At 38.4% G+C, this 12,067-nt stretch overlaps 1 protein-coding gene across 1 annotated transcript in view; it reads left to right on the plus strand.

The window, feature by feature from the left end:
* Nucleotides 1-12,067, plus strand: part of KCNH8 (potassium voltage-gated channel subfamily H member 8) — a 413,967-nt gene that overhangs the window by 168,437 nt on the left and 233,463 nt on the right. The window contains exon 3 of the mRNA XM_059064162.2: nucleotides 7,024-7,155. Within this exon, the coding sequence (XP_058920145.1) occupies nucleotides 7,024-7,155 (132 nt within the window). The remainder of the gene's footprint in view (nucleotides 1-7,023; nucleotides 7,156-12,067) is intronic.

Consider the following 12,067-nt stretch of genomic DNA (forward strand, 5'->3'; position numbering starts at 1 on the left):
CGGGGGTTGAGAGGGAAATTTGTTGATTATCCAAAGGCTTTATTTCACTTTTATCTCTTATGACATTTTTAAAAGAAGATGTATCCTGATGTTCTATAGCATGGATAGAAAGATTAAATGAAAATGAAATCCAGTTTCTAAATCATTGTTCACAGAATACGATCATTCCCAGAAGATTATAGTAAGGCAACACTGGAAATCAAACTCAGATTTGTGTTTAAATCCTGCTCTTTGAAACTCATTAGCTGTGTGACACTAAAGAAAATACTACACATCTCAATTTCCACATTTGTAAAATGTGCTTCAGTTTCTGATAATGTTGGTCAAGGTGATCAATGAGAAGTTTAGATGGAATACATACAAAGTTTGTGACTCAGTATCTAGCATATAATGGAAGCTTAATAAATGACAGCTATCCCTAGGTCCTTGTTGTGTGCATTACATTGTCAGGAATCCCTTATCTGTTTCTCATTGGACCATACGTAGTTAACTGGGCTCTTCCTCTAAACTTATCCCAGATGAATTTGTAGCTACCCATATGTGAAAAATTCTTTCAGTTATAGGTAAGAATTTTCTATGTTTAATCATCAGAAGCTGTTTTTTTTTTTTTTTTTTTTTTTTTTTGCGGTATGCGGGCCTCTCACTGTTGTGGCCTCTCCCATTGCGGAGCACAGGCTGCGGACGCGCAGGCTCAGCGGCCATGGCTCACGGGCCCAGCCGCTCCGCGGCATGTGGGAGCTTCCCGGACCAGGGCATGAACCCGTGTCTCCTGCATCGGCAGGCGGATTCTCAACCACTGCGCCACCAGGGAAGCCCTGTTTGGTTTTCTTAAAGCAAGTAATAATTCTGTTGGTCAAAACTACAGTAAATGATTTGTTGAGCAAGCATGTTGGAATTATTGACTAAAGCACGTCTTGGAGATATGTTTTGGATCTCAAGTTCCCAAGCTCCTCTCGTTCCAAATTATTAGAGATTTCTGAGAGATGCCAATATATACTCCTGGGAGAGGAATAAAGTACTTTCATTTAAGGAAAAAGGAAACTTGGAACAAAATGGAAAGAGGAAGAAAAAGAAAAACTGGGCACATTCAATTCAGCTAAGCATCAGTTGATTTGTATCTATGCCTCCTTTCTTCCTTTCATTTTTCCTTTTCTTTCTTTCCCTCTTTTTTTTTTTATAGTTACCCTAACTTAACATGGAACTTTTCTTAGAGTTTGAAATGGAATATCTGTGAGAATTTAAATCATGGAGAATACGTACAAAGTGATGTCCCTAGAAATATGACCTTTCACTCTTATCACCCAGTCCTGGACTCCTTTCATTTCTTATTCCAAATCTCTAGAGTTGCCAGAATCCCACTAAAAATTCCATTATGCTTATTCTAGCAAAACTGAAAACAGGGATATGAGAAAAGGAAAAAAGAAGAAACAGTAATCCTACAATCCACCACTATGAATATTTTGTATGTATTCTCCCAGTCTATTTTTTTTTTCTATAAAGAAACAAATTTAAAACACATTGTTTTCTGAGAGCCTCATTTCTCATCAAACATTGAAATGAGAGGTATCCTTAGCCACTGCCCACTCAGGGAGGTCTCCAGCTGGCTCACTTCATGTCCCACCAACCCGACTCTACCCTCCACTGCTGCACAAGATGTCAGGGCCCCAGTGCATTAGGATCCTGGGGCATTTGGAGGAGGGTGTCCACCCAAGGCAAATTCACTGGGAACTGAGCACAGATCTGAAACATGTATAGGCTGCACTATAGATGGATGGTCCTTGGAAGAAGTGTTCCTTGCAGATAAAGTGAAGCCTTTACTTGCTATTTCACCAAAGAATCCTTGCTTTCATCACATAGAACAGTACAAACACCAGGAAGTGCTGGGGAGGCTGCTGTAGGGCTTATCTCCCATGCAGCTCTGGGTGCTTCCTGGGACTTGACCCTCCTTTTTAATCTGATCCTTATTTTCGATCACCTCTTCACGTGACCCATCCCATTCCTATTTACCTTTCTAGTTCCATGAAAATAGACTTTCTATATTGATAGAGTCTGGAATGCTATGTTAATTTTTTAAGAAAGCTGTGAAAAGCCATTGGATATTTTTAATCAGGACACTCTGTTTACACAGATTCTTGGAAGCAGCATGGGGAGAAAACTAAAGGTAGGGAGACACCTTTGAAGAGTGAGTGAGAGATGGTTAGGGCCAGACAAGGCAGAAACAACTGTGATGAGGAGGAGGGGCAAGTACAGCTCTGCGCAGACTCGCTTGAGATGCTCATCAAGGTCCTGCGCTTTCTGCTACAGATACGAGGGTCCCGTCATGCAACCACCATTAGCAGTGCCTTGTTTACAACACCTGCAGCCCTTTGGCCACACCCTTCCCAATATTATATCCTCTGGACTAATTTCTAAAAATTGTCAAACCTGTCATCACACCATTGAGTACGTAGCACTGAGACAATGGTTATAGAGAACAAGATCAGATTTACTGTGAAATATGAGGAGCGCCTGAAAATGTTTAGGTCACACTATACTGATGCTGTTAACACTCAGGATATTATATTATTGTAGCCACAATTTCAAAAACTAAAGGTTACACATATTTACCATTAAAAATCCAATCAAAATCCTGCTTGATACAAGGGACATGCTAAGGGGTCCCCATCCCACTTTCTGCTGTTGTGTTAAATTGGGAAACACAACCTGTGTCCCATCATGGCAGCACAGCCAATCGCTAAAGAGAAGGGAACGACTCACAATTCAATATTCTTTATATCTCTATCTCCTTGTATTGTTATTAAACCATGAACTCATACTAGAAACTTTTTCATTAGTGTTCACTTATTGCAAAATATAATCTTTTAGGGGTATATGGAAAGCATATGTATTCTTTCCATTGTAAATATTAACAAGTCAAATTCTCTCGCACCCTTGTTTCCCAATGAAGGAAAAGAAAGTACCAAAAATGGAGACATGGGACATTCCACAAGGTTTAAACTCTGCGTAATTATTTACGTGATTCCGAAAATACAGTTTACTGTATAGGGTATAAACCCTGTTTTCGCCCATGAATTGTATTTATCCATGGAAATTAAAGGTGTTACTAGCTTAAATCTTGGCAGAGACTCATCTGTTTTAGCGTTCACCAACCCACACGGTAACTACAGCTGCTATATACAGAAGGAGTTAACATTGACACACAAGTTCTGCCCTCTAACCCTACTTTTAAGAATCCTTCCCATCTCTTGAGGGATTTTCTCCCTCCCTCCGCTAAGAAATATTTATTGTACCAGGCCTGGGGCGCTGTTGACTGAAAGACATTGCATGACCATCACTGTACCCATGGGTAAGAGAGGAAGCAGCAGACCCTGGGGCATTGCTTTGAGTTATTACAGTCGTGCAAGGTTGAAGGTTTTGTCAGAGAGCCAGGGCGGAGAGGTTGAGGACAGCAGGGAAGGGAAGGCTAAGAGAGCAAAGTAAGTGTGAAGGGTGTTGCTTTGAGCCTGATTGGTAGGTTTTAGCATTGATCCTCTTTTTCTGGAAGAAGAAGCAGGTGGCTTATGCCTTGCTTTCTAACTTTAGAGGTACCCAAAGCCATATTTATAAGGAAGTTGGTGTGGATAAATATGAAGGAGCAGTTGAAGGAAGAAAGGAAGAGGGATAAAGGGAAGGAGGGAGAAAGAAAGGAAGGAAAGGAGGAAAGGGAGGGAGAGAGGAAGGAAGGAAGGGAGGGAGGGAGGAAAAAAATAGGCCTATATGTCTCTTACGCTGTTTCCCTGATTCACTGTTTTGTCATGTATGTAATCGGGAGGTTGACATTAGCTTAGCTCATGACAACTCATTACAAAATTTGAATTTAGAAGGACCCATATTAATGAAGTTTCTAATGAATTTATAAAATGTAAAAGATCACATCTCATTATAACTTGAAAGACAAATTTCAAAGTGAGTTTTCAACTCTTCAGAGCATGCTATGACATGACACCCATGCATCATGGCTGATTAGAGAATATTGTCATGTTGGCAGCTGTTTCCTTGGCTTTCACCTCATTTTGTGCTTTTGCTTTTCTTTAAAATACACTGGCACGTCTGTGAGGAGACTCTGTGGAGACAATAATGATGCTTGTCTGAGTGCATAGATCGAATGATTTTCAGGAAAATTAATAGTCTCTGTTCTGATTTGGGTGATGTTCCTGCAAGGAAATTGACGAAGAGATGTTTTAAAGTGTGAATCAAAATATTAGATTCATGCCATTCTCCAAGTCCCCATGATTACTGTTTCTAGGGTGTGACTGATAGCTTGGTCTGATGGTTCTTTTTATTCCTACCGTAGCTACAGCATTAGGGAAAAAGGCTCCCAAGTTGAAATGGTAATCATAGACAAAAATTGGAAGTAAGAGCCATTCTGGAATGAGGGGGAGAGCAGTGTTTGGCCAGGGATATGGCTCATTTATGAGGTTTCTTCATTAATCATAGACAATAATGTTGACTTATCATTTCATGTTTCTTGGGGTTACTCTATCTACCCTGGACAGGAGGATGTGAGAACATTATAGTAGAGGGAATCTCATTGCAGAAATGTTAACTGACTTCCCATGGTGACGTGGCTGGTTGATGTTGGAGCCCCGGTGATAAGCCATAGATTTAGGTTTTCTGGAGCCTCGTGATGGGGTATTGAGATGGGATTGCTGTGGCATAGATATTTGGGAAGATGAATGAAAGGAAACCATGTGTCTGAGTCAAAAGAACAAGAAGAAAATCATGTCACTAAACAATTAGGAGGATATGGGGGAACAGGTACATATTCAAGGTATACTTTATAAGTAGCAGTACATTACACATACATTTATAACATGTGTACTTAACCACACATTTTCAACGAAAATACCCCAGCAGCTATAGTAAAATACGATTTTTATGTTAGATGGACACTAAATACAAATCAGCTGCTTATCTGGTGCTCAACTGAAGAAAAATGAGAGATTCCAAGGCTGGATGGATATATCGCTGTGTTGGAAAGTGTGAGATCTAACACAGTATATACAAAACAAGTTAAAACATCAAAGATATTTCTGACTCTGTGATTTTTGTCGTATACCCAGCTTTGAAATCAATTCCCAAATAAGATGGAAATTCAGATTTTTTCCCATCAAAGGAAAAGTGTAGGAAAATTATGTGTGAATAGATCAACAGTTTAGTTTTTAAGCAATAACTTTTTCATCAACTTCAAATGTTTCTGCCCAGGAATGCTTTTCAGTAGAAAGTCTAGTACTGGAATTTTAATATATTTTTTAATGCGTATTTTGAAATATACAAAAACTTTTCAAAATATGAGCCTTAGGTTTGAACTTGAGTCTGTTAATGATACTTCTCATGGTTCTTTTGCTCAAAGAATAGAATTGAACTTGAATATCACTTCTAAAATTAATTTTTATTGGAGTATATTTGATTTACAATGTTGTTAGTTTCTGCTGTACAGCAAAGTGATCCAGTTTTACATGTACATATATCCACTTTTTTTAGATTTTTTTTCCCATATAGGTCATTACAAAGTATTGAGTAGAGTTCCCTGTGCTATACAGTAGGTCCTCATTATTTATTTATTTATTTATTTATTTTTTGTGGTACGCGGGCCTCTCACTGTTGTGGCCTCTTCCGTTGCGGAGCACAGGCTCCGGACGCGCAGGCTCAGCGGCCCAGCCGCTCCGCGGCATGTGGGATCTTCCCGGACCGGGGCACGAACCCGTATCCCCTGCATCGGCAGGCGGACTCTCAACCAGTGCGCCACCAGGGAAGCCCTATTTTATGTATAGTAGTGTGTATATGTCAATCTCAATCTCCCAATTTGTCTCTCCCCCCCTTTACCCCTTGGTAACCATAAGTTCGTTTTCTACATCTGTGGCTCTTTCTGTTTTGTAAATAAGTTCCTTTGTACCATTTTATTTAGATATGTCAGTGATATCATATGATATTTGTCTTTCTCTGTCTGGCTTACTTCACTCAGTATGACAATCTCTAGGTCCATCCATGTCACTGAAAATGACATTATTTCATTCTTTTTTACAAGACTGAGTATCACTTTTAAGAATATGTTCTTGAAATAAAACATATACCCTGAAAAATACACACGAGTACAGAGTTTGTTGACTTTCAAAACCTGAATACTCCTATGCAATCAACATAAAGGTCATGAAAGATTTGGACCAGCATTGCAGAACACCCTGACCTGTGTCCCCTCCTAATCACAATCTCCCAAAGATAACCACTAACCTGACCTCTTAAACCCTAGATTTGTTTTGCCTGTGTTTGTACTTAATTTAAATGGATTCTACTCCTCTGTGTCTGGCTATTTTTGCTCAACATTATGTTAGTGATATTCATCCATTCCCCTGTCGATTATTATATATCACTCATTCACATTACCGTATAACGTATTGTGATAATATATCTTGATACTGCCAAACAGTTTTTAAGGTATATGTACTAACTGGCAACGAGTCAGTAATGTAGGAGGGTTCAAATGACTTTGCATCATCCTTCCCAAAACTTGGTATTTTCCATCTTTTTTTCTTTTAGCCATTCTGGTGCACAAGCATTGATTTTTAAATTGACTAAATAAACCTCTAGCAAACTCATATCAAACAAAAGTCTTTATTTAGGAACCAGTGTGTGCTTCGGGTGAGAAGGGGCAAAGTTTCATCAAGTGGAATGCTTCAACATCAATACATTCAAAGAAGAAATACAGATTTGAATGACATAAGCAGAAAGGTCTCAGCACAGACTAGTGGTTTTGTTTAAAATGCTCGCTTATTTTCAGAGAAAGCACTTCATTTGGGAATGGAGAGATATGCCTTAGAGGCTAGACATGTATGGAGTCTGAAAACTGACATTTTTAAGTTTTTGGGGGAGACTCATGCGTTAGAAAACAACAGTAAGGACTTTATTAACTATACCACAAATGATGTGATTTTCATAGATAAAACACAAGGCAGTGGTTGATTTCTATTTTTATTACTGTTGCAGGGTCTCCGTTTTGGTGCCTATTGGATATTGTCCCTATAAAGAATGAGAAAGGAGATGTGGTCCTTTTTCTGGCTTCATTCAAAGATATAACAGATACAAAAGTGAAGATTACTCCAGAAGATAAAAAAGAAGGTTTGTACTGTTTTCAGAAAACATTGACAGATGGAGTAACATTTTGAAATTGGTTTATTCAAAAACTCTGGTAGGAAAAAAAATGTGTTTTTAATAACAGCAACAGATAAATATTCATAACTCTTAGCAGTCAGTATTTGGTGCCTATCCCCAAATCACAGAGACTCACATGAATTTGCATTTTCCTCTTTGTAATAAAAACTCACTTGATAGGAACCAGAAGTTTATACTCCTGTTCGAGGAGGATGAGGATGGGAAAACAATTTATCAGAATACACAGATTCATACCACCTTGTTTTATCAGGGAAGAATATACATTGATAGCAATAAGTGAAGTTAAAATGATGTGATTAAAAATACTGCTCTCAGTTTCATCTAATGTGCAGTAGTTCAGAACTTAGAAGTGCAAGATTTCATTTTATATCCAAAATCCAGAACTCAAGTTTAGTGCTTGTGAGAGTGGAATGTTGCAAATGCGTATCTGTATTTTGCAATAATAATTTGTTTTAAGACACAGGCAAGCTCTTCAATGATCTTTAAAGTATTCTAAGACTTTATATTGCTTACTTTATAGCTTCTGTCTATAGTTTATGAGGAAATACCCTGCATTCATGTAAGCAGACAAAAAGTAACACTGAAAAAAATGCCCATATTATTTCATTTAAACAAAAGTAGGATTAGATATTTTGGCGACCAGAGAAAAGGCAATTGTCATTGTAGGGACTTCCTGTATATTAAGTTATTTATGAGAACCAGCTCTTTGATGTTTCAACAACTGTGTCTTTTTAAAAATGTGTGTGAGTGTTTTAAATACATTATGTCTTTTGAAATGACAATACAAATTGAGAACTATTTGGTGACACCTCCACCAACTTTTATCATTTGGAATATTTGCAAATGCAGGACTGTTTTCTTGTGTATTTGCATAACTAAACACTGTGGCATATTTTACATACAGGAGGGGCGAGCAGTCTGATACTTAAAGTTACTTGGATATTAGAGCACGTGTAATACCTGTCCAGTGAGAGAAAAGTGTGGAAATAGGTGTGCGTGGTTTTTGGTTTTGTTTTTACTATTTTCTTTGCTGTTATAGGAAAACAGAAGGTAAGTATGAACTGTATTTACTCAGAACACTTCTTATACCAAATGTAGGTTTTTTTTCCATACCAACAACCAGTTCTGCAACTCTCTGGACTCCACCTGGGTGTCCTATAATTTAATTCAGGTCTGACACTAGCTACCTGGATTTAGTGTCAGAGGGCACAGGTATAACGGCCCACGTTAATTGCAGATGGCGGTCACAAGTACGGGTGCCCAGGGCCCACACACTTCTGTCCAGCTTGACTACAATGTCGGGAATTTCACAACCCTCCCCATCCTTTTCAGATTTGATAATTTGCTAGAACAGCTCACTGAACGCAGAGGAACACTTCTGTTATTGTAAAGGCTCTAACTCTAGAACAGCCGTAGGGAAGAGATGTCTAGGGCAGGTAGAGGGAAGAGGGCCTGGGGCTGCTGTGGTTTTCCTGGGCGTGCCACCCTCCCAGTACCTGGATGTGTTCATCAGCTCTCCTGCTCAGATGTTTAGTAGGGGTTTTCATGGAGGCTTCATTATGTAGGCAAGACTGATTACATCACTGGCCATTAGTGATCAACTCATTCTTTAGTCCCTCTCCCCTCCCCAGAAGGTCAGGGAGTGGGGCTAAAAGTTCTGGCCCTCTTATCTTGCCCTGGTCTTCATGGCAATGTGTTGCCCTGCCGAAGTAATCTAGGGCACCCTCCCCTTCCCCACCACCAAATATTTATTAGCACATAAAAGACACTGATCCGGGGCTTCCCTGGTGGTGCAGTGGCTGAGAATCTGCCTGTAATGCAGGGGACAGGGGTTCGAGCCCTGGTCTGGGAGGATCCCACATGCCGCGGAGCAACTGGGCCCGTGAGCCGAAACTACTGAGCCTGCGCGTCTGGAGCCTGTGCTCCGCAACAAGAGATGTTGCGATAGTGAGAGGCCTGTGCACCGCGATGAAGAGTGGCCCCCGCTTGACACAACTGGTGAAAGCCCTCGCACAGAAATGAAGACCCAACACAGCAAAAATAAATAAATTTTAAAAAAAAAGACACTCATCCCTCCAGAGATTCCAAGGGTTATAGGGTTGTGTGCCAGCAACAGAGACAAAGACCAAGTACATTTTTTATTATGCCACCATAAGGATTATTTGAATAACATTATTATTTATGTATTAAATATGTGTATATATTATGTATACTCATATGCATAGATACATAAAACTATCTTTAGAAAAAAATGACTTTTATTTTTCGCTTCAAAGCGGGCAGTTTAATCAACCTGACTTGCTTTGAACATGAAGATTATAACTAATGGTTTTATATAATTTAGGTCATCATCTTTGTCTTGTGTTTCTGGTGTCTGTAGATAGGGGTGAAATGCCCCTTTTGGAAGACTGCAATGGATAAAAGGAGTAAAAATATACTTATTCATTTGGGGTTTGAAAGAGCTCAGTACAAACACTCCTTTTCCCCACCCAAGTTCTGAGCCAACTGAGAAATAAGAGTAAGGCAGATGGGAGACCAACACATCACCTTTATTTCTGAAGAAACCGATAACAGAGAATGTGGCATATTATCAACAGCAAATGGGCTTCCTCTCAGTGATCCCAGATTTAGGCAGTTACCTCCCAATTGGAGCTATACTGGGGCAGAGACAGAGCTCGGTCTGGTATAACTTAAAGCTTGGAGGACCGGAGCAGAACAGGTACTTCCCAAAGGCAGCTGCTCCCTAAAGAGAGGAAAGAGCAGGGGCCGCACCATAGATGCCAAACTCAATCATAGTAAATTCCTCCTATTCCCCTGGGAAGAATTGAATAAATGAGCAGTACAGAGGCCAGGTGTGTTACACTAGCAGAGCTGCTTTCCCAGGAAAGCTTGCACCTGCCTTTTGGGGGTGGAGGGCACGCATTTGAATACCCTATGGAACCAGTAGCAATTATTCTAATCCAATGGTCCATCATAAAAAAGTTTTACATTTCTATTTAAATAAATATATTAAACTTTGCTTAATAATAGTCCCATTTTGTTTAGAGAACATGTAAAATATGAAGACTATCTCTTGCAAGGTTTAAAGAAAGAAAAACAAAAAACACTTTTAACGTTAATTGTATAAGGCAGAATATGTTTTAGAAATTTTGAAATATTTGATAGTAAGTCTCTAAATCTTTTTATAGCTTTATGACTTTGTTCCTCAAATGATTATTATTTCATATGAAATTGTGTTATTTCTAATATATATTGAACACTCAAGAATATTTTCTTTTCTGTTGCTGTTATAAATGTCCCACAAAACTATGTAGTATTTTAATAGAGGCAAAGTAACTATTGTAAACCAGCATAGTTATAAAATACATATATATATTTCTCTCTTTTTTTAACCTGCTCTTAATAGGGCAAAAATACCTTAAAATTCACCAATTGATGACATGTCTTGCAGGAAAGGCACACCTTAGCGTATGATATTTTTAGAACTTCAAGATGTGTTTGAAAACTCTTAAAATGTCTCTGTGTAATTGGAGCATTATTGTATCTCAGCACTAGAAAACTCGAGGTGAGCATGTAGCCTGATGTGACCCAATATCAGATGTCATATGAATGTATCTCTGAAGATCATCTGAGTTGTAGAAATTCGGTTTGTGTTAATTAAATTAATTCCCTACCAACGCTCATATGACGGACTTTGCTTAAGAGATATAAATTGAACTTCTTTTTATAAAAAAAGTTTTAATCAGTAACGCCTACATTGTTCTGGGGTTTATTTGAAAGGAGGAAAAACATATTTTATAGAAAAAACTAGCAAGGTATGGGATACAATGAACAGCATTGATGGAAGATTGGCATAAAATGCAAAGTACTGTTTGGACACTTAGTTTTCAAATGCTGATCTGGGATGTTTTTTGTGTGTGTGTGTGCATGTGTGTGTGATTGAGAGACAGAGAGAGACTTCAGCAGAAATTGTTGATTTTAAGCAACTTTTAAATTCCTTCCATTTTTTGACACATATTTCATTTCCATTCTAAAAAAAGTGTGTAAACCAATAACTTCTATATGTGTACCTAGCATTACTGAGTTAATTTAACATGAGACCCTATTTACCTCTTTCCCTATAGAAATATCAGTAAGAAATATATTAATTTAATTGTGGATTAATAATGAATTAAGCAACTCAATCAGTATTCATTGAGCACCCATTCTGCCTTCCATATTGAATGATTGTTTGGAGATGTCAAAATGGGTACAGTATGCTTTGTTTGGATCATCTAAACCTTAGCTTAAACCCTGGTTCCACACGCGTTAGCTGTTAGGCCGTAGACAAGCTGCTTACCCTTTCGGAGACTAAGTTTCTTCACCTATAAAAAGGGGTAATCATACACGTCTACACTTACTTTACGTATATAAGAAATAATATCTGCAAATCACATGGCACAGAGCATACAGAATACACCCAAGAAGAAAAGAGTTGTGGTCATTGTTATATTCTACATGTTTTATAAAAATAGCTAGATGTTATTGAGTCTTTGCTTCATACTGATGATTACTTCATTTGCTTCTCGTTATTACCCTATGAAATAGGAATTATTCCTATTCCTATTTACCAATGAATTTTAAGTAACTTGACAAAGTCAACATAGTGAAAAATGGTAGGACTAGGGTTTACGTTCGTACAGACTCCAGAGTGTACATTCCTTCTATTGGTGTTTTTTTTTCTCCAAAGAGCTCATGATCTTATAAAGGAAAAAGATCCAGTATTTGCTGTATACTATGTTCAGTGACTGTAGAGTGGCAGAAATGGTAAATTCTTCCCAGACAAGGTGAAAAGATAGCATGGGGCCAGCAAGAATTG

The sequence above is a fragment of the Kogia breviceps genome, chromosome 5 (genome assembly GCF_026419965.1).
Source record: "Kogia breviceps isolate mKogBre1 chromosome 5, mKogBre1 haplotype 1, whole genome shotgun sequence".
Lineage (NCBI taxonomy): Eukaryota > Metazoa > Chordata > Mammalia > Artiodactyla > Physeteridae > Kogia > Kogia breviceps.